Source organism: Pseudophryne corroboree, chromosome 7 (genome assembly GCF_028390025.1).
Source record: "Pseudophryne corroboree isolate aPseCor3 chromosome 7, aPseCor3.hap2, whole genome shotgun sequence".
Taxonomy (NCBI): domain Eukaryota; kingdom Metazoa; phylum Chordata; class Amphibia; order Anura; family Myobatrachidae; genus Pseudophryne; species Pseudophryne corroboree.
Genome location: NC_086450.1, coordinates 157677809 through 157703281, shown reverse-complemented (window position 1 = coordinate 157703281; position 25473 = coordinate 157677809). Strand labels below are relative to the sequence as shown.

Genomic DNA, 25473 nt, shown 5'->3' with positions numbered 1-25473 from the left:
AGGCAGGCCATCCCACTTGGTCAGAATTAACTTCTGCAGAGGGCGCGAGTAGAACTGAGCATACTCCACCATGTCGAAAGCCGACACCATGAGACCTAGCACTTGCAATGCCGAATTAATCGACACTTGCGGATGAGATAGGAAGCATTGAATCCTGTCCTGAAGCTTCAGGACTTTCTCCTGAGACAGGAACAACCGTTGGTTGTGAGTGTCCAATAATGCTCCCAGATGTAACATGCTCCGAGCAGGAACCAGGAAGGATTTCTTCCAGTTGATCAGCCACCCGTGGGCTGTCATGCACTAGACCATCAGATTGAGATGACACAGGAGAAGTTCTGGGGAATTTGCCAGGATCAATAAATCGTCCAAGTATGGTAGGATCCTGACCCCTTGACAGCAGAGTGTAGCCGTCATGACCGCCATTACTTTGGTGAAAACTCGGGGAGCCATTGTCAAACCAAATGGTAATGCCCAAAATTGGTAATGAAAGTTGCCCACCGCAAACCGCAGGTACTGTTGATGAGAAACCGCAATAGGAATATGCAGGTAGACATCCTGTATGTCCAGGGAGAATATATAGTCCCCAGGCTCCATGGCCAGAACAATAGAGCGCAGAGTTTTCATACGAAACTTGGAGACCCGCACATGCTTGTTCAAGGACTTCAGATTGAGAATGGGCCGCGAGGACCCATTCGGATTTGGGACTAGAAACAGCGTGGAATAGTACCGCTTGCCTCTCTGAGCCAGAGGCACCTGTACCACCACTCCTGTGACCAGGAGGGAATGTACCACTGAGTGCAACGTGTTTGCTTTTGCCAGATCCAGAGGCACATCTGTCAGGCAAAACCGCTGCGGGGGACGATTATTGAAGGGTATGGCGTAACCTTGCGCGACAACTTCCCTTGCCCAGGCATCTGAAGTGGTCTTCAACCATTCCTGGGCAAAACCTAGAAGTCGGCCCCCCACCCTGGGATCCCCCAGAGGGAGGCCCACCCCGTCATGCGGCAGGCTTGTCATTTTGGAAGCTGGCTGATGGGCAGCCCAGGCACGCTTCGGTCTGTTTGGTCTGGAAGCACGAGCTTGCTTTGGGTACGCCTGACATTTTGCGTTACCTGGAGTATGAAAGGGCCGAGGGAAAGTACTTTTAGCCTTCTGTGCGGAAGGAGCCGTACCAGGTAAGCAAGCTGTTTTAGCCGTAGCCAGATCAGCCACAAATTATTTAGGTCTTCTCCAAAGAGAATTTCTCCTTTGAAAGGAAGCACCTCCAGGGTTTTCTTGGAATCCAAATACACCGACCAGGATCTCAACCAAAGGATACGTCTGTCCAAGACGGACGCAGTAGCAGCCTTGGCCGAGAGCACCACGGCATCGGAGCCCGCCTCCTTAAGGTACAGAGAAGCCGTGGTAATATATGAGAGATATTGTCGAGCATGCTCAGACACGTCGGCAGACAGTTCCACCTCGAGTTCCTGAGCCCACGCCTCAACAGCTTCAGCAGCCCAAGTCGCTGCAATTGTTGGCCTATGCACAGCCCCTGTTAGGGTATAAATCACTTTTAAACAGCCCTCCACCCGTTTATTCGTCTGTTCCTTCAGAGAGGTGACGGTAGTTACTGGCAGAGCAGAGGAAACAACCATAGGCGCCACATGAGAATCTACAGGCGGTGGGGTTTCCCAATTTTTACACACCTCCGCAGAGAGAGGATAGCGAGCCAACAGTCTCTTATTCGATGTAAACTTTGTCCCCGGATTTTCCCAGGATTCCTGACATATGTCAACCAGGTGTTTAGAGTAGGGTAAAACCTGTTTAACCACCTTCTTATGCTTAAACCTATCCGGTTTCTTGGAGACAGCTTCAGTCTCAGAATCATCAGACACTTGAAGAATGAGCCGAATCACCTCACTCAATCAAATCCGGGACATCCACGGATGACTTTCCTTCCCCATCTGAAATGTCAGCGTCAGTGTCAGCGGGGTCAGTATATGCACCTTCCTCCTCAGAGGACATGTTGGTTAAAGCCGTGGATTGGGAGGAGGTAATGGCCCGTTTAGAAGACGACTTAGTCTTAGGCGGGCGAGAGTGAGACTTAGATTTAGTCATAGATCGGTTCAAATGCTGCAGCTGAGTGGAAAGCTGATCCGCCCATGACGGGTTCACAGCAGGGACCATATATTGCTGCAGTGGCACAGGTGGTCCCACAGGGGGCGTCAATTTAGTCACAAGCGTGCTTAGCAATGTGGAGAATGTAGCCCAAGGCGGATCCTGTTATGCCCCAAGCGCTACTGACCCACTGGGGGGTAATGAACCCCCTGAACCTGAACTCTCAGCTGCTAAATTATCCTTCGTTGCGTCAGCGGCCTCACTACCACGCAGTGTGGGAGAGGCCCCAACGTCGTTGCCACGTGTAGCAGACATAACTATGTGCATAATAATGGGCAACCCAGTACAAGGTGTCGCAGCACTATACCTAGCAAGAACTCTCAGACGGCACAGACCGGAGGTTCAATAGCTATAGAATATATGGTGACTATAAATCACAAGCAAAAATACCCCGACAGTATATCTTGTGATATAATCCTACATTGAAAATAGAAAAACCTGAAACACTTGGCCCTCTCAGGTATAACAATATAGGAATAGCACGCTGAGTGAAATACCCTGCAATAAGGCAACCACGCAGCAGCTACATGCACACACACACAGATATATAGTCACAAGTGTACCATGCAGAAATTATGTACCATAAACTGCACTGGACTAGCAATACACAGTAATACTCAGTATGGCTATATGTGATAACTATAGATATAACAAACACAGTAAGCACTGGATGTATATCACAGGGTGTTTGTACCACACAACCCTGAATGTATGCACTCTTTCTTAACTAACACTGTCCCAGTGACAGGTAGAATACTCAAGTGTCCTGTAGGAAGCACAGCACTGGACGTCAGCAATCCCAGGAACAGCAAGGCTCAAGCTGTAATGGCCGCTGACCAGGAGTGAAGGAGAAGGAGACAGCTCCAGGGCGGGAACATTGTAAAAATGGCGCCCTGGGTCTGGGGGGAGGAGCCTCAGGTCCGGCCTGCACCCCCTGCAGGCATCCCCACCGGCATACTTGCCTACCCTCCCGGAATGGGCGGGAGGCTCCCGAAATCCGGGTGACCCTCCCGGCCCCCCGGAAGAGCAGGCAAGTCTCCCGATTTCAGGGGTCACCCCCTGCCCGGCTGCCCACTTAGCGAGTAAAGTGGGCGGTCCGGCCAGGCGATAACGCGATTCTTGTTGAATCGCATCATCATAGCCACGCCCCCTGCTGTATAATGCCAGTAATAGCGGCATTACACCGCGGGGGTGTGGCTTACATGACACGTCCACTAGCCACGCCCCCGTTCCACCTCTGGCCCGCACCTGTTCCGCCTCTGTCCCACCCCCCTCAGCACGTCACCACACTGCCCGCCTGCCCTGCTGAGCTGACCGGCTGCTCTCTCCCGGAGAGAGCAGCCCAAAAGTCGGCACGTATGCCCCACTGGGTGTGCGGGCAGAACATAAAACGGGGGAATTGTACTAAATCCCCCTGACCTGTGCCCAAAATAATACCCTGGTGGCTAGTGGAGCAAGCTGCCCAGTAATCAGTGCCCACGCCAGCGCGCGCACAGCCCGCCTCCTACGGCTGCGCTGGATCGCGGTAAAGTGCTCCACAGGAGCCCCTTACCTCCCCCTTGTCTGCGGCCCGCGATCCCGGAGACGGCGACATGTGTGTGACTCACAGTTAGGAAGAAGCCTTCGTCTCTGCTGCAGTGACCTGGCAACCCTGGCGCGGGAGTATACAGCGCCGCTTGGGGTGATGGAGCTGCACGCTGAATAGTCTCTAAGACTTTACCAGCAGCAGCCCTTGAAGTCTTCAAACAGAATCCACTGTTCAGTCTTTAAAATTACTTTGAAAAACGCTGCTTAAGGCAGCCACCTGTAAAGTGCCTGCATACTGCAAGGCACCAACTTACAAACTGAGCTCACTGGCATGGAGGTGGGGTTATAGAGGAGGTGGCGCTGTGCATCTTGGGAACAGTCAAAAGCTTTGAGGCTGTTGGTGCCTCGGATCAAGATCCTACTCTACACCCCGATGTAATTCCTTGTGGCGCCCAGTGTACCCCGCAGCAGGAAATAGAATTTTAATTACCTACCGGTAAATTCTTTTCTCGTAGTACGTAGAGGATACTGGGCGCCCGCCCAGTGCTTCGTTCTTCCTGCACTGCTACTTGGTTAAGTAATGTTGGTTCAGCCGTTGCTGTCTCTGTTTCAAGTTTGATTAGCTTGGCTTTCCTCTTGTGTGTGCTGGTTCGGAATCTCACCACCATCGTTATCTCTCCTTCTCTCGAAGTATGTCCGTCTCCTCGGGCACAGTTTTCTAGACTGAGTCTGGAAGGAGGCGCATAGAGGGAGGAGCCAGCCCACACTATCAAAGTCATAAATTCAGACCTGATTGTAGCAGCAAAATTGTTGGCAGTTGGGCAAAACCATGTGCACTGCAGGGGGGTGGGGGGGTGGGAGGGGGCAGATATAACATGTGCAAAGAGAGTTAGATTTGGGTGGGGTGTGTTCAAATTGAAATCTAAATTGCAGTGTAAAAATAAAGCAGCCAGTATTTACTTTGCACAGAAACAAAATAACCCACCAAAATCTAACTCTCTCTGCAAATCTTATATCTGCCCCCCGTGCAGTGCACATGCTTTTGCCCAACTGCTAACAAATTTGCTTCTACGATCAGATCTGAATTACCCCCATTATATTAATATTAGCTACAATTAGCTCAAAGTTTGTATAGCTCTAGGCGGATTCGGTATGAATTCCTAACTGTCAGGATCCCGGCGGTCGCAATAGCAAAGGCAGAATCTCGACCTCGAGTGCAGTGTGTCCCCTCATGGGCACACTGCGCTCACCACGCTTCAGGCCCGGGGGCGACTTTTGGGCGCCACCCTAATCGATTCCCCCTCGGGTGGTGGCGTGGACCACCAATCAAGTGGGGATTCCGGGCCGCATTTCAACAGGTGTCGGGATTCCAGCGTCATTATTTCAACCACCGGGATCCCGACAGTCAGGAAATTAACTGCATCCCCCTCTACGCAAGCTGCAGTTTGTAAGTGGGGTTTATATTTAATAGTTTTGAAGGAGCACTTTACTATAATGGTTAGCATTACTGCCTCACAGCACTGAGGTCATGAGTTTGATTCCCACCATGGCCCTAACTGTGTGGAGTTTGTATATTCTCCACGTACTTGCGTGGGTTTCCTCCGAGTACTCCGGTTTCCTCCCACAATCCAAAAATATACTGGTAGGTTAATTGGCTCCCAACAAAATTAACCCTAGGGTGAATGTGTGTGCGTGTAGATGTGATAGGGAATATAGGGGGTGATGTATGAAAAACGTCCTAACGGACGTTATGTGCCTGGGGGCGTATCACCACATTATCGTGGTGATACGCCCCCACCCGCCGCCACAATGTATTATTTGCATGCCTGCCGATGTGGGAGGGCGTTATGTCACCTGTAGTGTGATATGCCTTCTTCCACATCTGCTCGGCTGGTATCGGCGCCGCAGTGTGTGCGCATGCGCCCTTCTCCCCTGCTGCCGCTGGCGGTATGAGGCAGTGTTTGTCCTTTATCAATAAAGTTTTTTTGTGTAAATTTGAATTTAAAAAAAAAAAAACCACGAATGCTTTAACCACACATCGCCTGCCCCGGGGAGGCGTTACGGGCCAGCGGCCTTAGGAGGCGAAAAGTGACAGCAGAGGCAATCATACATTGCCTCTGCCCTTCGTCTCCCATTCTCTACTGCGGGGAAGTGATAAGCGGCGGGGACGCGCGGCTGGTAATGCACACGGCGTTAACAACACGCCGTTCATACATTGAAGGGAAGCGATACATGCAGGCTTTAAGTGCGCTGTGGTCAGCAGAAACCACAGCGCACTTTCATACATCTGCCCCATAGATTGTAAGCTCCTCTGGGGCAGGGACTGATGTGAATGGCCAATTCTCTGTAAAGTGCTGCCGAATATGTGTGCACTATATAAATAACTGGTAATAAATAAATAAATAAATAATAATGCTGTATGTAATGTTGTTATGTATTTTTTATATTTGTTGAGTTAATGTATTAGAAATTCCTTCGCTCTCCCTTTAGATTATAGTATAGTCCTTTAGTGTTGAAATCCCCTGTGTTTATGTATGAATGTATGTACAGTATGTATGACATACCTAGTCTGTGAAGCACATATTTAGAGAATACTCTGTAATATAGATAACTGCTGAGGGTGTACATTTAGCATAGAATATTCCCTTTGAATCTTTGTATCTATTATTGATTACCTGTTATAGATTAGATATAGTGTCCCCAGTTCACATTTATCCCATAAAGAAACCCCTGTTCACATATGCCACATTGCCCCCCAGGCTGTTGAAGCGGGTGTGGGATGATAGATAGACAGTGTCTAGTTAGGCAGTCAATAGATAGACACGACATGTTAGACAGACATTAGGTCGACATGGTCAAATGGTCGACAGGGTCAAAAGGTCAACATGGAAAAGGTAGACAGTACAAAATATCAACAGGGTCAAAAGGTCAACATGACAATGGTAGACACAAAAAAGGAAGACACCATTTTTTTTGCATTTTTGTTGTTTGTGTGGATAGTTTTGTCATCTGGGACCCCCAATTGTAGAGAGGCATCCGCTTGCCTCGCTGCGCTCGCCACAAGGTATGAAATAGTCCAAAAACATGTAAAATAAAAAATAAAACCCGTGTCTACCTTTGTTATGTCGACCATTGTCATGTCGACCTTTTGCTCCCTGTCGACCTTTCGTACTGTCTACCTTTTTCGTGTTGACCATTTGTCCCTGTCGACCAAATGTCTGTCTAACATATGGTGTCTATCTATTGACTGTCTAACTAGACACTGTCTATCTATCATCAGGATACCGTTGAAGCAGCTATGTGTAGGCGTAGAGAGCGAAGATGGGTCTGGGTAAAGCAGGGGCCTCAGCCAGGGGGCAGATCCATGGGGGTCGCGATGAGTGTGATCACACACCTATCCCCACCCCCTTTCCTGCAAGCAGAGGACTTCTGTAGCTCAGCGACAACAGCATCCTCAGACCTATGCAGCCCAGCACACAGCAGCGTGTGGTGGCTGCTGGAGAGAGAGGCTGCTGCAAGCTGACCAGTTAGGAAGGACAGACCTCCAGCAAGCCCGGGATCAGGTAATTAGTACACACACCATCCCGGCATGTCGCTGTGTGGGGGCCACCCAAGTGTACAACCATCCAGTCTGCCCTGCTGTTAATCCTGCACTGCCTCTGTGTAAGTCATGGCTTTCAGCTATGACATTTATCTTATATTCAATGTGCAGTAATACTGTTTTTTTCCCTAACCAGCATTGGGAACACCATTGTATCGGGCAGGGCCAGATAAAGGTCCCCGTGAGAAGTTGAGGAAGTGTGGCTCATGCTGTGTATGTGTGGCCAGTGGCATATGGGCATGTACACCCCCTACACTATAATACCCATTGACTCTCAAAATATGTAAAAGGAGAATAATAACTGCATCACTTTGTGAGGAAATTAGAAATGTAATTTTAATTCTTATGATTTATGGCATTCATGTGACCAGCTGTACAGTTAATCATCATCATGCTATCATAGTGATGGGCCAATTTTTTATTTGGGGCCTAGAGCTGTAGCTCCATCTGCCCCATTGTTAATCTGGCCCTAGTACCGGGTATGAGAAGAGTTGGGACCAGCCATGACGCATACTGGGCATGTTTTTTTGGGATCCGCTCCCACTTAAATATTCTAGGATTTTGCGCAGCATGAGAAATACTCTAGAAATAGCGGAGTTATCTGCCCGTTAGCCATTGTTGGCTTGTTGTATAAGATCTAAAAGTCCAGATGGATAATTTTGTACACATTTATTCTTACAAAGGAAACAAATGATAATGACACCATTATATAATGTCTCATTATAATTCCTAATTAAAATAATAATAACAGTCCAGAAAGTGAAACAGACATTTGTGAAATGAAAGAACCTAATCGTGGGTAAGAACTTACTAGAATGTCTTTCAGAATCGTGTTGTCAGTCACATAGTGTTGAGAGTGATTCCTTCGATGGCGAGAAATCTAAAAAAAAAATTAAAGAAACTAAGAATTGTATTTTTAACACAAAATGTACTTTTACTAAAGAAAGAGAATTGTCTAGAACAGAAGTTTATTTGTTAAAGAAGTATAAAAAAATAGTTTATTACTTTCTGTTGTTTCTTATTGACCTCACAGGCACAAAAGAATCACAACTTAAAAAGATTCTAGTAATTTTCAACAACCCCCTTAAACTATTGGGAGATTTACCAATTTCTGAAATTCGCAGCATTCCAGCGTTTGGTCCTGTTAGCTAGTGCCATCTTAAGATAGCATTAGCTAATGTAGTTTATAGGCTACATATTGCATAATTTACCCAGAGATGCAATCACTGTACTTTACACATCGCAAGGAAGGGCTTGTCTCGGATCCCCTGTCCCTAGATGTGATCTTTAATACATCCGGGTGGTACAGAATTTCTTATTGCCGCAAATAGCATCAATAGGAAACTCTAATTATCAAGTCTAAAACCTGATAATTGTCAAATGGGCCCCTAAACTCCCACATGTGATTGTGCTGGGGTTTATTTTTGAGCCAGTGGTGAAAGTTCTACACTTACATTTCCTCGTCTGTATTTTGGGTGCAAGCTTTAATCTATAGCATATAGCCTCCACAACAAAGACTGTCCAACCATCATCATCATCATGATCATCAAATCCAAAACTGCAGCGGTCTTGGACAGCTGCAAAGTTTGTGCTTGGCAAGGAATGTATGTAAAACATATGTGTAAGTATAACCTAAAATAAGCCACATGGTAAAGGATAGTGTTTATGTTGCAACTACACTCTCGTACTGTACATTCAGCACATTAATACCACATGAGTTGTGCAGTGCGACAAATCTTATGTGATCCACCAACTCAAAATTACCCCAAATGTGCATGAATATTGTAATTGCAGATAATTCAATAAATTGGTTAAATATATATATATATATATATATATATATATATATATGCAAAAAAGGAAAAAATAGTGCCACTTGTGGTAAGTTAACCTTCACAACTATGTACAATATATGTCCACAAATACACTCCCTTGGTACAAAGGGTGTCAGCAGGCCCCTAAATAAAAACAGCAGTGGTAAGCTGCTGTAAAAAGTGTTATAGAAACCAAGAATATGGGAACAAGCGACCAATGGTGTCTATAGTAAAGGAGTGTAAAACGATTTTTTATATAAAAAGAAAAAGCATATTTATTTTACACGATTAAAAAACACTGATATACTTTAGTTTAAGAAAAAATGCTTAAGCATAAGAATTCATAAAAAATTCATAAAAAATGAGCGAAAGGGCATTTTCCCAGACCAACCTCCTGAACCTAAGATAAGCACTTTTTACACATTTACTACAAACCGATGTGTACCTTGTATTTTTAATTTTTTTCTTCTCTTTTAATCATATTTTTGCTGATTTTTTATGAATTTTTTATGAATTCTTATGCTTTAGCATTTTTTTCTTAAACTAAAGTATATCAGTGTTTTTTAATCGTGTAAAATAAATATGCTTTTTCTTTTTATATAAAAAATCGTTTTACGTTCCTTTACTATAGACACCATTGGTCGCTTGTGCCCATATTCTTGGTTTCTATATATATATATATATATATATATATATATATATATATATATTGTGCTCAAGATAATTTAGCCATTTTTTTCTGTCTGGTGGGCCATGTGCATTATTAGCAAATACGTAGTATATATTACTTGTGTAATATCCAGCACAGATGGCCCATGACTTTGCTCAACTGGGGCATGAACCAGTGTATATGCAAAGTCATTTATAGATGTGCAGTGCCAATTAAACTGTGCTCTTTATATCTCTCTTTGCATTAAACCCTAATACCTGTTTGAACGATATTGTTTTGAGAGTGTACAGACAATTTTCTCCTGTATAGTAAATTCCTTTGCTAAAGTACATTATCCTATCACTATTTGTGTTCATGAAATAACAGCAGCATTAATATATAAGTCACATTTCAAGTTCAACAACCATCTAATGATATAATAAATCTATACATATAATAACAAATAATAATATACTTCATCTGATTCTCTGCAGCAGTATAACAAACCAACCAGCACATTTGTAAGTTTGAAATGAAGAAGACACTGGCATCTTTGACACGATGTAAAACTTTACATGACCTATATAAAAGAACACCGCTTAACAAATACATTACAGGCAAAAAAACATCTGGTGACAAGACTGTGTCCTAAAGTGTTTTGTTCTCTTAATATTCTGCATCTATAGCAAAAGCGCTTTCATGAAAATACTTTGGTTCGTGGCAGCTACTCCTTTGGGGGAGGAAGAAAATGTCATAGCTTATTTTCTGTATTTTGCAGGCCTGTTTTCTGAAGTGTCAGCTCCTCGTGTTATTAACATGTACTGTAAGTGAGAGTGATTCACCGATGCTATTGAGACGACTTCTAAGATCTCAGAGTTTTCATTTTCATTATTAATGCAAAATTGAAATTAAAGGATCAACATACCATTATTATAGAGAATCATTTTTCAGTAAACCTGTGATTAATATTTTAGAAATTTACGTATACAAAGCAATGCATATTTTAAAGAGAATACTACATGTAATACATGAATCTAGGGCAGTGATACAATGGGGATAGTTAATGAAAAGATTCAGAAGCCCCCCTTGGCTGATCAACCGGCCACTTCAGCATTGAATTCCCACAACAGCCAAGGGGAATCGCATAACTGGGAAATATGTCAAAACTCTGGTTACTTTCCCTCTATTTAGGTCTTTCTTAAAGAGAACTCCAGTTCCAACAAGTGGCAAGAATGGCTCTGCCGGGGACTCCAGACTTTTGGGAGATATTTCTCCAGTACCTCTAATCATTACATTCAACAGGCATATTGCATTTCAGTGGGACTGACTGGAACAGGTCATCAAGTAAAGATGAATGGACAAGTTTGGACAGTAGTCCAATCAACTGTAATTAACATCTTGGTTCAACCCTGGTAACATTTACGAAATGGCAAAAGAACAAAGCGCATGCAGTTCTGTAAAGTTACGCTGCCTACTTTTGTGTCTGTTTAATTGCATGGTCTGCAGGAAAGCATTGGGAGAGTTCAGGGGTGTTCCTTGCTAAATGTGGGGTGTAAGTCAAGCATCTATAAATATATATATATATATATATAGATGTATGTATAATGCACAGACTGGTGGCGCTCAGGAAAAGAAATTAAGTCACAATCACAACCAGGAATATGATTCTTGGAATTATATTCCTGGTTGTGACTAAATGCCCGGGATGTAATGAAGTCCAAATTCGGCAGCCGTGTGGGATGCCGGCCGAACTCAGACATTTTTTTAAAGAGGCAATCATGTACAAGGCTAATCAATGCCTTGTACATGATTGCCGCTTTAAAAAAACATACAAGCCAGCATCCTGCACGGCCACTGAACTCAGACCTACATTCTGCCAACTTCTGTTCCTGAGTGCATTATATACACGGTTCCGTTTGGAGGGCATTATATAATATATACAAATCAGAGAGGCTCTGCACTCGCCATATTAACTAACAATAAAAAACAGTGGAGTCATTTATACATACATATATATAAAGCAAGATCAGAGGGCGCTAAGTATAAGGGGATATTATTGAACAGAATCATTTAAAAATTTAGTAACAGACTCAGAACAAATTGATTCATTTCCAAATTGCTCATTAACATGATGAATTCAACACCTTAACAGTTATTATGGATGTAATCCCTTGTTGCTGTAACTTCGACAGTGTATCAGAACGTCAATCTGAAAAACCCAACGCGTTTCGTCCCGTGGGACTTCCTCAGGGGTATTGAATCAATCGGTTAGATACAACATGATTATAGTAGCTTGAAAGAGTGAAAACATCGCTGTGAATAATTATTTTGATGAATCAGTATATGTCTGAGTAAAAAAACTCCTTAAAAAGACCAAAAAAGGTCAGACATGAGGTCTGAGTCTGATCAAGAATTTAGGAACAGACCAAAATTTAATGCAGTATTAAACAGCACTGGACGTGCAAAAATGAATCAATTTCCTCTTATAGTGTATAAGGGCTGAAACACAGAGATACAAGTGCTCCTCACAGGTTATCCACTGGACTCTGTGAGGAGCACTTGTATCTCGGCGTTTCAGCCCTTATACACTATAAGAGGAAATTGCTTAATTTTTGCACGTCCAGTGCTATTTAATACTGCATGAAATTTTGGTCTGTTCCTAAATTCTTGATCAGACCCAGACCTCATGTCTGACCTTTTTTGGTCTTTTTAAGGATAATCCTTTTTGTAGCTAACCGATTGATTCAATACCCCTGAGGAAGTCCCACGGGACGAAACGCGTTGGGTTCTTCAGATTGACGTTCTGATATACTGTTGAAGTTACAGCAACAAGGGATTACATCCATAATAGCTGTTAAGGTGTTGAATTCATCATGTTAATGAGCAATTTGGAAATGAATCAATTTGTTCTGAATCTGTTAATACATTTTTAAATTATTCTGTTTTATTAATTATTTAGATAGTGATAGGTGGTGTTCAATAATATCCGCTTACACTTAGCGCCCTCTGATCTTACTTTGTATTTGTTATTTATTGGACTTTAGCTAACAGAAAGTCCTTCAAGAGGGGCTGCCTGTGTTATTCTTATTTGGGAATCTTGTCTGTATCCATACATATATATATATATATATATATATATATATACAGTACACACACACACACACACACACACACACTATATATATATGTATATATAGATATAGATATACTGTATATACATATATATATATATATATATACTGTATATGCTGTATATATGTATATATATACAGTATATATATTTCAGATAAATTCAGTCGACAACAGTACCAGGAGTTACACATAGTAGATTATGGGAACTTGTTATGTTGCTCAGGTGATGTGAGCTGTAGCCAGACACTTCATGACTTCATGCCAACATGAGAACTGCGATGCTAGTCTGATGTCCCTAGTGAATGGTATTCAGTGCCAAAATATCTGCCTTGGTCTGGCAGAGATACAGTAGCAAGAGTAAAATATTTGCATAAAGACAGAAAACCCCCCAGATAATTTTAGTTTTTTATATAATAATTGTAAAAATGTGCAACAAAAGAGCAATGATCATACCTAATGTATGCAAACTGACTTCATATATTGCATATTCTCTGCATCCTCACTTAGGCCAAGTTCAGTGAGGGCAGCACATTCATGTAAATGTATCTTATACAGATCTGGACAAAGGTGAAAGGAAACCTGTTCGGAGGCGTATATCTTTTGTACCTAGTATAGGGCAGGTGCTTGCTGATAATCCAGACCTGGAGGGAACCAGGTACATATGGTACCATGCAGGTGCACACAAGTCCGCTTGCCATCACAAATATACATTTTCTCATGCGTGTTTCTTTTTAACAATGTATGCGCATTTTACTTTCAATTGTATCAGGCCAATACCATGAGGAAATGACAGCATATACCAACTGTATTAACAGCACGGTCCAACCTCCACCCAAAACCACTGCTTTCTTTACATTAAGCAGTTCATTATTTCTACTAAAATACAGGTCCGTTTAGCCTCATTTAAGACTTAAAGTAATCATGAGAATGAAGACACCAGGATTTTTTTTTATTACTGTATGTGTCACTTTTTTGTGTGTAAAGCACTTATTGCTGAGAGTGTACCCGGAATCACATTCTTCTCACTTTAATTGCATTTTCATAGCAAACTTCCATATTGTATAATTCTCTGCACCTTTTAGCTTGATAAACCCCATTATGGGTGTAGCTCCTACATGCACGCTTTTTACAGACATAACCGTGCAGCCTCTGTGCTTGAACCAGCTTCTGTGCTACCACACTGTGCTGGAAACACTCTGTGCTGTCCTCACTGTGTACTATATCAGTCTGTGTCCTAAGATGGCGTCTGTACACTGCTGTTGGCATACAAGTAGCTTGGTGTCTGTGTACTTGAACGTTGTGTGTCTGGGCCAGGGCTGGTTCTAGACCTTGTGGAGCTCAGGGCAACAGTATCCTATGGCGTCCCCCACCCTACCTGACCCTAAAAATATTAAAATAAGGATAGTGTACGCCCAAGGCACATGCCAAAAATCTAGGTTAATCACATTACACCACAGGCCATCGCAGCACCCTCCCCGCCCTGAAACGGCATCAGACTGTCAATCAGAGACAGTCTGATGCCAGGCTACATTGTATGCAGCAGGACCTTTTCACGCACACGCAGTATGGGGTCTGCGCATGCGCAAAGTATCGCATGTGCAACAACACCTGAATGATCCCCATTATGCCACACATTAGTGCTGCTTATACACGTTTTACCACTAAGTAGAGCCCCATGTAACACCACAGTAGAGCCCCTTTTATGTATTATGCCACTGAAGAGCTGTTTGTACATGTTACACCACAGTAGAGCTGCTTATAGAAATTACACCACAGTAGGATCACTTATACATGTTACCAGGGGCGTAACTAAAACTTTGTGGGCTCCATAGCAAAATCTTGAAAGGGCCCCCCTCCCACCATTGTCACTACAATGCCTCTTAGGAGATCAGCGAGTGAGAGACAAAAAGTGTGTCAGAGATAGAGAAAGAGAGAGAGGAGCGAGAAAGAGTGTTTCATGGCAAAAGAAGGAATGAGAGGAGAGAGAAGAGCGAGAGAGGTGAGAGGTGGCAGTGAGAGGGAGGGAGAGAGACTATCAGGGGGAGAGAGACTGTGTCAGGGGGAGGAAAAGAGAGACTGTGTCAGGGGGAGAGAGCAAGGTAAGGAGAGTGTCGGGGAGAGAGAGAGAGTGTCATGGACAGAGAAAAAAACTGTGTCAGGGAGTGAGAGTGTCAGGGAGAGAAAGTCAGTGTCAAGGAGAGTGTGTTAGGAAGAAAGTGAGGAAGCGAGAGACTGTGTCAGAGAGAGGGAGAGAGTAACAGTGTCAAAGGGAACAGAGACCATGTCAGGAGGAAGGAAAGATAGAGGGAGAGAGAGTGTCAGGGGGAGGGAGAGAGTGGGAGGGAGTGATAGAGAGAGACAGTGTTAGGGAGAGAGTGTCAGGGAGAGGGAAAGAGAAAGTGTCAGAGAGATAGTGTGTCAGGAAGAGAGTGAGGGAGAGAGAGACAGTGTCTATGTTAGGGAGAGAGGGAGAGAGAGAGAGAGTTAGGGAGGTTGCAGGAGAGAGAGAGGGAGAGAGCAAGAAAGACAGTTTTGCCCGCGTGTGGGAAAATGCCTGAATAGTGGGACCCTCCCACCAAAATCAGGATGATTGGGACTGGGAGACAGGTGTGTATGTGGAGTAGTTATGTATATATATATATATATATATATATATAAAAACACTAGTGATGTGCACCGGAAATTTTTCGGGTTTTGTGTTTTGGTTTTGGATTCGGTTCTGCGGCCATGTTTTGGATTCGGACACGTTTTGGCAAAACCTCCCTGAAAATTTTTGGCGGATTCGGGTGTGTTTTTGTGTTTTGAATTCGGGTGTTTTTTTACAAAAAACCCTCAGAAACAGCTTAAATCATAGAATTTGGGGGTCATTTTGACCCCATAGTATTATTAACCTCAATAACCATAATTTCCATTCATTTCCAGTCTATTCTGAACACCTCACACCTCACAATATTATTTTTAGTCCTAAAATTTGCACCAAGGTCGCTGGATGACTAAGCTAAGCGACCCAAGTGGCCGACACAAACACCTGGCCCATCTAGGAGTGGCACTGCAGTGTCAGACAGGATGGCAAATTTAAAAAATAGTCCCCAAACAGCACATGATGCAAAGAAAAAAAAGAGGTGCAATTAGGTAGCTGTTTGACTAAGCTAAGCAACCCAAGTGGTCGACACAAACACCTGGCCCATCTAGGAGTGGCACTGCAGTGTCAGACAGGATGGCAGATTTAAAAAATAGTCCCCAAACAGCACATGATGCAAAGAAAAAAAGAGGTGCAATGAGGTAGCTGTGTGACTAAGCTAAGCGACCCAAGTGGGCGACACAAACACCTGGCCCATCTAGGAGTGGCACTGCAGTGTCAGACAGGATGGCAGATTTAAAAAATAGTCCCCAAACAGCACATGATGCAAAGAAAAAAAGAGGTGCAATGAGGTAGGTGTATGACTAAGCTAAGCGACCCAAGTGGCCGACACAAACACCTGGCCCATCTAGGAGTGGCACTGCAGTGTCAGACAGGATAGCAGATTTAAAAAATAGTCCCCAAACAGCACATGATGCAAAGAAAAAAAATAGGTGCAATGAGGTAGCTGTGTGACTAAACTAAGCGACCCAAGTGGCCGACACAAACACCTGGCCCATCTAGGAGTGGCACTGCAGTGTCAGACAGGATGGCAGATTTAAAAAATAGTCCCCAAACAGCACATGATGCAAAGAAAAAAAGAGGTGCAATGAGGTAGCTGTGTGACTAAGCTAAGCGACCCAAAGTGGCCGACACAAACACCTGACCCATCCAGGAGTGGCACTGCAGTGTCAGACAGGGTGGCAGATTTAAAAAATAGTCCCCAAACAGCACATGATGCAAAGAAAAAAAGAGGTGCAATGAGGTAGCTGTGTGACTAAGCGAAGTGATCCAAGTGGCCGACACAAACACCTGGGCACTGCAGTGTCAGACAGGATGTCAGATTTAAAAAATAGTCCTCAAACAGCACATGATGCAAAGAAAAAGAGAGGTGCACCAAGGTCGCTGGATGGCTAAGCTAAGCGACCCAAGTGGCCGACACAAACAACTGGCCCATCTAGGAGTGGCACTGCAGTGTCAGACAGGATGGCACTTCAAAAAATAGTCCCCAAACAGCACATGATGCAAAGATAAATTAAAGAAAATAGAGGTGCAAGATGGAATTGTCCTTGGGCCCTCCCACCCACCCTTATGTTATATAAACAGGACATGCACACTTTAACAAACCCATCATTTCAGCGACAGGGTCTGTCACACGACTGTGACTGAAATGACTGGTTGGTTTGGGCCCCCACCAAAAAAGAAGCAATCAATCTCGCCTTGCACAAACTGGCTCTACAGAGGCAAGATGTCCACCTCCTCCTCCTCCTCCGATTCATCACCCCTTTCACTGTGTACATCCCCCTCCTCACAGATTATTAATTCGTCCCCACTGGATTCCACCATCTCAGGTCCCTGTGTACTTTCTGGAGGCAAGTGCTGGTGAATGTCTCCATGGAGGAATTGATTATAATTCATTTTAATGAACATCATCTTCTCCACATTTTCTGGAAGTAACCTCGTACGCCGACTGCTGACAAGGTGAGCGGCTGCACTAAACACTCTTTCGGAGTACACACGGGAGGGGGGGCAACTTAGGTAAAATAAAGCCAGTTTGTGCAAGGGCCTCCAAATTGCCTCTTTTTCCTGCCAGTATACGTACGGACTCTCCGACGTGCCTACTTGGATGCGGTCACTCATATAATCCTCCACCATTCTTTCAATGGTGAGAGAATCATATGCAGTGACAGTAGACGACATGTCAGTAATCGTTGGCAGGTCCTTCAGTCCGGACCAGATGTCAGCACTCACTCCAGACTGCCCTGCATCACCGCCAGCGGGTGGGCTCGGAATTCTTAGCCTTTTCCTCGCAGTCCCAGTTGCGTGAGAATGTGAAGGAGGAGCTGTTGACGGGTCACGTTCCACTTGACTTGACAATTTTCTCACCAGCAGGTCTTTGAACCTCTGCAGACTTGTGTCTGCCGGAAAGAGAGATACAATGTAGGTTTTAAATCTAGGATCGAGCACGGTGGCCAAAATGTAGTGCTCTGATTTCAACAGATTGACCACCCGTGAATCCTGGTTAAGCGAATTAAGGGCTCCATCCACAAGTCCCACATGCCTAGCAGAATCGCTCCATTTTATCTCCTCCTTCAATCTCTCCAGCTGCTTCTGCAAAAGCCAGATGAGGGGAATGACCTGACTCAGGCTGGCAGTGTCTGAACTGACTTCACGTGTGGCAAGTTCAAAGGGTTGCAGAACCTTGCACAACGTTGAAATCATTCTCCACTGCGCTTGAGTCAGGTGCATTGCCCCTCCTTTGCCTATTTTGTAGGTAGCTGTATAGGCTTGAATGGCCTTTTGCTGCTCCTCCATCCTCTGAAGCATATAGAGGGTTGAATTCCACCTCGTTACCACCTCTTGCTTCAGATGATGGTGGGGCAGGTTCAGGAGTGTTTGCTGGTGCTCCAGTCTTCGGCACGTGGTGGCTGAATGCAGCATCTCTTGCACGCCCCTGTCGTTTTTTAAATATTTCTGCACCACCAAATTCAATGTATGTGCAAAACATGGGACGTGCTGGAATTTGCCCACATGTTATACACGCACAATATTGGTTGCATTGTCTGATGTCACAAATCCCCAGGAGAGTCCAATTGGGGTAAGCCATTCTGCTCCAGGTGATGTATAAGGGAGGATGTTCCTAGGTGGTTAACGTCCTTACCCCTACTTATTACAGCTTGACAAAGGCAACACATGGCTTGACAAATGTTGTCCGCATTTCTGTTAAAATAATTCCACACTGACGAGGTGATTTTTTTTGTAATTTGACCAGGCATGTCAATGGCCAAATTCGTCCCACGGACAACAGGTGTCTCCCCGGGTGCCTGACTTAAACAAACCACCTCACCATCAGAATCCTCCTTGTCAATTTCCTCCTCAGCACTAGCAACACCCATATCCTCATCCTGGTGTACTTCAACAGTGACATCTTCAATTTGACTATCAGGAACTGGACTGCGGGTGCTCCTTCAAGCACTTGCAAGGGGCGTGCAAATGGTGGAAGGCGCCACCTCTTCCCGTCCAGTGTTGGGAAGGTCAGGCATCGCAACCGACACAATTGGACTATACTTGGGGATTTGTGATTTAGAAGAACGCACAGTTCTTTGCTGTGCTTTTGCCAGCTTAAGTCTTTTCATTTTTCTAGTGAGAGGATGAGAGCTTCCATCCTCATGTGAATCTGAACCACTAGCCATGAACATAGGCCAGGGACTCAGCCGTTCCTTGCCACTCCGTGTCGTAAATGGCATATTGGCAAGTTTACGCTTCTCATCAGACGCTTTTAATTTTGATTTTTGGGTCATTTTACTGAACTTTTGTTTTTTGGATTTTACATGCTCTCTACTATGACATTGGGCATCGGCCTTGGCAGACGACGTTGATGGCATTTCATCGTCTCGGCCATGATTAGTGGCAGCAGCTTCAGCACGAGGTGGAAGTGGATCTTGATCTTTCCCTATTTTACCCTCCACAGTGGCCTACTGTACCGTACTGCTATATATTATATACTGGTGGTCAGCAAAATTCTGCACTGTCCTCCTACTATATATACTGCGCACAACTAAAATGCACCACAGGTACGGATGGATAGTATACTTTACGACACAGAGGTAGGTAGAGCAGTGGCCTACTGTACCGTACTGCTATATATTATATACTGGTGGTCAGCAAAATTCTGCACTGTCCTCCTACTATATATCTGCGCACAACTGAAATGCATCACAGGTATGGATGGATAGTATACTTGACGACACAGAGGTAGGTAGAGCAGTGGCCTACTGTACCGTACTGCTATATATTATATACTGGTGGTCAGCAAAATTCTGCACTGTCCTCCTAATATATATACTGCGCACAAGTATGGATGGATAGTATACTTGACGACACAGAGGTAGGTAGAGCAGTGGACTACTGTACCGTACTGCTATATATTATATACTGGTGGTCAGCAAAATTCTGCACTGTCATCCTACTATATATACTGCGCACAACTAAAATGCACCACAGGTATGGATGGATAGTATACTTGACGACACAGAGGTAGGTAGAGCAGTGACGTACTGTACCATACTGCTATATATTATATACTGGTGGTCAGCAAAATTCTGCACTGTCCTCCTACTATATATACTGCGCACAACTAAAATGCACCACAGGTATGGATGGATAGTATACTTGACGACACAGAGGTATGTAAAGCAGTGGCCTACTGTACCGTACTGCTATATATTATATACTGGTGGTCAGCAAAATTCTGCACTGTCCTCCTAATATATATACTGCGCACAACTAAAATGCACCCCAGGTATGGATGGATAGTATACTTGACGACACAGAGGTAGGTAGAGCAGTGGCCTACTGTACCGTACTGCTATATATTATATACTGGTGGTCAGCAAAATTCTGCAATGTCCTACTTCTATATATACTGTGCACAACTAAAATGCACCACAGGTATGGATGGATAGTATACTTGACGACACAGAGGTATGTAGAGCAGTGGACTACTGTACCGTACTGCTATATATTATATACTGGTGGTCAGCAAAATTCTGCACTGTCCTCCTACTATATATACTGCGCACAACTAAAATGCACCACAGGTATGGATGGATAGTATACTTGACGACACAGAGGTAGGTAGAGCAGTGGCCTACTGTACCACACTGCTATATATTATATACTGGTGGTCAGCAAAATTCTGCACTGTCCTCCTACTATATATACTGCGCACAACTTAAATGCACCACAGGTATGGATGGATAGTATACTTGACGACACAGAGGTAGGTAGAGCAGTGGCCTACTGTACCGTACTGCTATATATTATATACTGGCGGTCAGCAAAATTCTGCACTGTCCTCCTACTATATATACTGCGCACAACTAAAATGCACCACAGGTATGGATGGATAGTATACTTGACGACACAGAGGTAGGTAGAGCAGTGGACTACTGTACCGTACTGCTATATAATACTGGTGGTCACTGGTCAGCAAAATTCTGTACTGTCCTCCTACTATATACTACTGTGCAGCACAGATATGGAGCGTTTTTCAGGCAGATAATGTAGATATTTTCAGCACACTGAGCACAGATATTTGCAGCACACTGAGCACAGATATTTGCAGCACACTGAGCACAGATATTTGCAGCACACTGAGCACAGATATTTGCAGCACACTGAACACAGAAACTGAGAGAACGCTGCACGTCCTCTCCCTATCATCTCCAATGCACGAGTGAAAATGGCGGCAACGCGTGGCTCCTTATATAGCATACGAATCTCGCGAGAATCCGACAGCGGGATGATGACGTTCGTGCGCGCTCGGGTTAGCCGAGCAAGGCGGGAGGATCCGAATCTGCCTCGGAACCGTGTAAAATGGGTGAAGTTCGGGGGGGGTTCGGATTCCGAGGAACCGAACCCGCTCATCACTAATAAACACACAAATACATGATAATAATATAATATATCAGGACCACTATAATGCACCTGGGCAACCTGTGCAGTGCTGAAGCTCCATGCTGCAGCACAGTACTGAGATGCCTGCAGAGGAGCAGTCACGGGGGTATCATCTTCACCAGCCAGTCCTGGTCATCTTGTCTCCCCCAGCTCAGCTAGTCATACTGTTATGGGCTGCTACAGCATTCAGCCTCGCACTCAGCTCCACTGCATGTGCAATCTCCGTACTACAGCGCAGCTCAGCGGGGTCGTGAGAACAGGGCATGCACGCTATTTGAGCAACTGGCAGTCAATCAGAAGGTAGGACAGGGCAGCCGGATGGGGGAGATTCTTGGCTAGGGTGTACTCTTTCTCCTTTCAGGACGTCATCAGCACCGCCCTACTCAATGTGATGCTGTACCCAATATAATTATAGGACCAGCCTTGCCTGCACCACGCCTCCCTACTGCAGCCGCTACAGTAGCGGAACCCAGCATGCGGCAGTATTAATAATAAAAAAAAAAAAAACAATAATTCAAAAGGGTGCAGTGGAATTGCCTGCTGGGCTTTTGGGCCTCCCCAAGCGGCCGGGCCCCACAGCAGTTGCATTCCCTTCACCCTCTATAGTTATGCCACTGCACCTTACATCACAGTAGAACCACTTTTTCATGTTACACCACAGTAGAGATGCTTATACATGTTACACTACAGTATACCCTTTTATACACATTAGACCACAGTAGAGCCACTTATACACATTACTCCACAGTACAGCCGATTATGCATGTTACTCCGCAGTAGAGTCGCTTATGCACACACAGATTGCACAGGATCTAAGGTCACACTGACACGCACAGATTGCTGTGTGATAGAATCATGGAACTATCCTTTACTGACCCCACTTGTTCTTCTGTCCTCCCTAGTGTGATGTAGGTGTTCAAATCTGGCCACAGCGCCCCTGGGCAACCGCCCTGTTTGCATGCCCCTAGAACTGCCACTGGTCTGGGCCCATAACCTAACTGACTAATCATAACTAATTAATTAACCAGAATCATTGTTTATGGGTGTGTCCTATTGTTAAAGATTTTGGCAACAGGTTTGGCGTTTCACTACCGACCACCTAGTAAATTATGTTCCACTCACTTCACAGTGGCAATTTTTGGCCTCTGACCCTCAGATATTAAGAGTTTCACGAGATGTCAGGAAATAGTTTTTGGCTATTTCATCAGCTACCAATAAAACAATCTTACAATTTTGTATAGAAAATGCTCCTCCAACTATCGAAATATTTAAAGAGTAGCTCTTTTTCACTTTCCATATGGATTGGTTAGAGGCTCGAACTAAGAAGTTTTTCGCAACTTTGGAGAGTTTCATTGAGGTTCCGCCGCTGTCCACAAAAGAAGTTATATTTCAGTGTTTTCGTAACACTTTATGTATTAGACTCATATTTTTCTTAATGAGCCCCCAATATATTTGTGACTTTGTATATTGCTACATTAGATTTATTTACTTAATATGTGTGTCACTCTCAATATAATGATTTGATTACTTCTTATTGTTATGGAATTTGACCTATGTGTTTATATCTTACTATGTTGAAAATTGAATGAACCACATGTGAAAGCTTAAAAAAAAAATATATATAAAAAAAACCCAACCCAATATCATAAGAAAACAGTTTCCTACTGTGGCCCTCTCTCACAGTGACAACATTGCGCCGTACATGCGCAGTACTTGGGTTGGGGAATGTGTGAGAGTTATATAATGGAAGGACATAGCTCTCCAGTAGCACACAACTGTGTAAGACTAATCAAACTTATGCGAAAAGATTGCTAACTTTAATCAAACCTGCTGGTATGCTGCCCGTAATTAGAGGAGACATCTACTGAGTTTGTTTAAAACTTTAAATAGACTGTATATAGATTTAATTTTGGCCTACAAAGTACCATTCAACCAAAATATTGTTGCCAATCAGCAAATGTTGCGTCTCCACAATAATTACTGATAATAAGGGGGTGATGTGTAGATACCAGAAAATAACGGCACAGGGGGCAATAATTATGATATAGGGAGACTTTCAATTCAAGAGACTTTCAACTGACAAAGAGCAAGGCAACCATATGTAAGAGCCTTACTCAAGTGTGTTGTCCAATAAAAACATGATTCCACCACATCACATATCGCAGGGATCATAGTGGCTACGGGATTCAGTCTTTAGGTCGACAGCATTTAGCTCGACACTCATTAGGTCGACGACTATTAGTCAACATGCATTAGGTTGACATGTTCTATATGTCGACATGGTCACTAGGTCACCATGGACAAGGTCGACATGACAAAAGGTCAACATGAGTTTAAAATTTTTTTTTAATTTTTTCATACTTTACTATCCATGTGGACTACGATTGGGAATAGTAACCTAGCCCGAAACATGGCGAGCGAAGTGAGCCATGCGACGGGATACGATGTACTTATTGGGGTTCCCGGTCACTTTACAAAGAAATCGACACCAAAAAAAGGTAAAAAAACTCATGTCGACATTTTTCCATGTCGATTCTGTTCGTGTCGACCTAATGACCATGTTTACCTATTTTCAGGTGTCGACCTAGTTACTGTCGACCAATAGTGGTCAACCTAATGACTGTAAACCTAGTTACTGTTGACCCTATGATCCACACCGAGTGGCTACAATGAGGCTACAATTTACAGATGAGACACACCAAGGATAAATATAGACATTTTTGAAGAATCTCTGTCTTGGGTTTATGTGTTTTGCGAAAGCGCATTGAATGTATAAGTGTCTTTTAAGGAAAACAGGGATTATTTAGCAATGTAGACCTGAAAGGCAGTTTAACAGATGGCAACAATAAACACAATCTCAGGACCCCAGAGCAGAGAATACCTTTTTGAATTGATTTTATTGGATTTCGGCAGCCAAACACCTTTTCAAACAGCTTGTATCTGGTAAGCAGTGTGTATTTCAGTACTCCCTTAAGGAAAAAATATTTTTTCTGTGAGAAAGTGAGATACATTTCTACCTCAGCCTCTCCCCAACCAATCAGCACTAAAACAAATTGAGAAATTGGTGCTGCTACGTGATTTTGCAAGATACGTGAATCAGGAGGCATGTTGTGTTTAGCCGAGGGCAAGTGATCTCAAGCCAAGTTCCACGACAAAAAGAGCTTGAACAGAATTATCAGTAATTGTTATTTCTTACTTGGTTGCATACCTTTTACATGCAGAGATGCTCTAGATAGTCCTGCAGTAGTTTTATGTGTTCGTTTTAAAGATAACTTCTTTCATAAATAAATACATTGCATGGATGTGCATTAAGTTAAATATTTAATTAGTCTTAATAATATACTACTTTAATAAAACTTGATTTCTGATTGGTCGCATCTCATCATTGCTTTATCCAGCATGTTAGTACATAAGCCCCCACACTCCATATGCTGATAGCCACAGAAGTTAGAGAATAGGTCTGACACTCACAGAGGTCTGGAGATAACCACAGAGTTTAGGCACATTAGGACATTGCCTAGGGACAGCCTTGGTGAGAGATAGCTATTGTTTTTTTTCACAGTGCATATATTATGTTAAATCTCCACAATAAAATCAACATAGCAAATGGGAAAAAACAACTCAACATCTGAGTTTAACGGAGGTTGGTAAATGCTGAGTTAACTGTGCACATTTTTCTGAGGGGTAAGATGTAGCTGGAACTTGGTTTCTGCTCTGTGACTGGTCCACAAATGTTAGAGAATGTTTTGTATAAAGGCATACCTCCAAACTGTCCCAATTTTGGTGGAACTGTCCCGTTTTTCTGGGACTGTCCCGCTGTCCCTCCCGAGGGTCGCAGTATCCCACGGTGGGGGTGGGGGCAGTTGAAAGACCATCTCTCACCATGTGCACAGCATTTATTCACCTAGAGAGAGGGACAGGGAGCATGCCAGCAGTTCACAGGGCACTCGGCATGACCCCACAGCGGTGAAAATGGGGGCATGGTCCACGGCACTTCCCACAAGGTCATGCC

The 25473-nt window shown here is 43.9% G+C and overlaps 1 protein-coding gene across 3 annotated transcripts in view; it reads right to left on the bottom strand.

The window, feature by feature from the left end:
* The window catches only part of ARHGAP15 (Rho GTPase activating protein 15), a 1201663-nt gene that overhangs the window by 988813 nt on the left and 187377 nt on the right, over positions 1-25473 (bottom strand). For all 3 annotated transcript variants that reach the window (XM_063933735.1, XM_063933734.1, XM_063933733.1), the window contains exon 3: positions 8100-8168. In XM_063933735.1, the coding sequence (XP_063789805.1) occupies positions 8100-8168 (69 nt within the window). The remainder of the gene's footprint in view (positions 1-8099; positions 8169-25473) is intronic.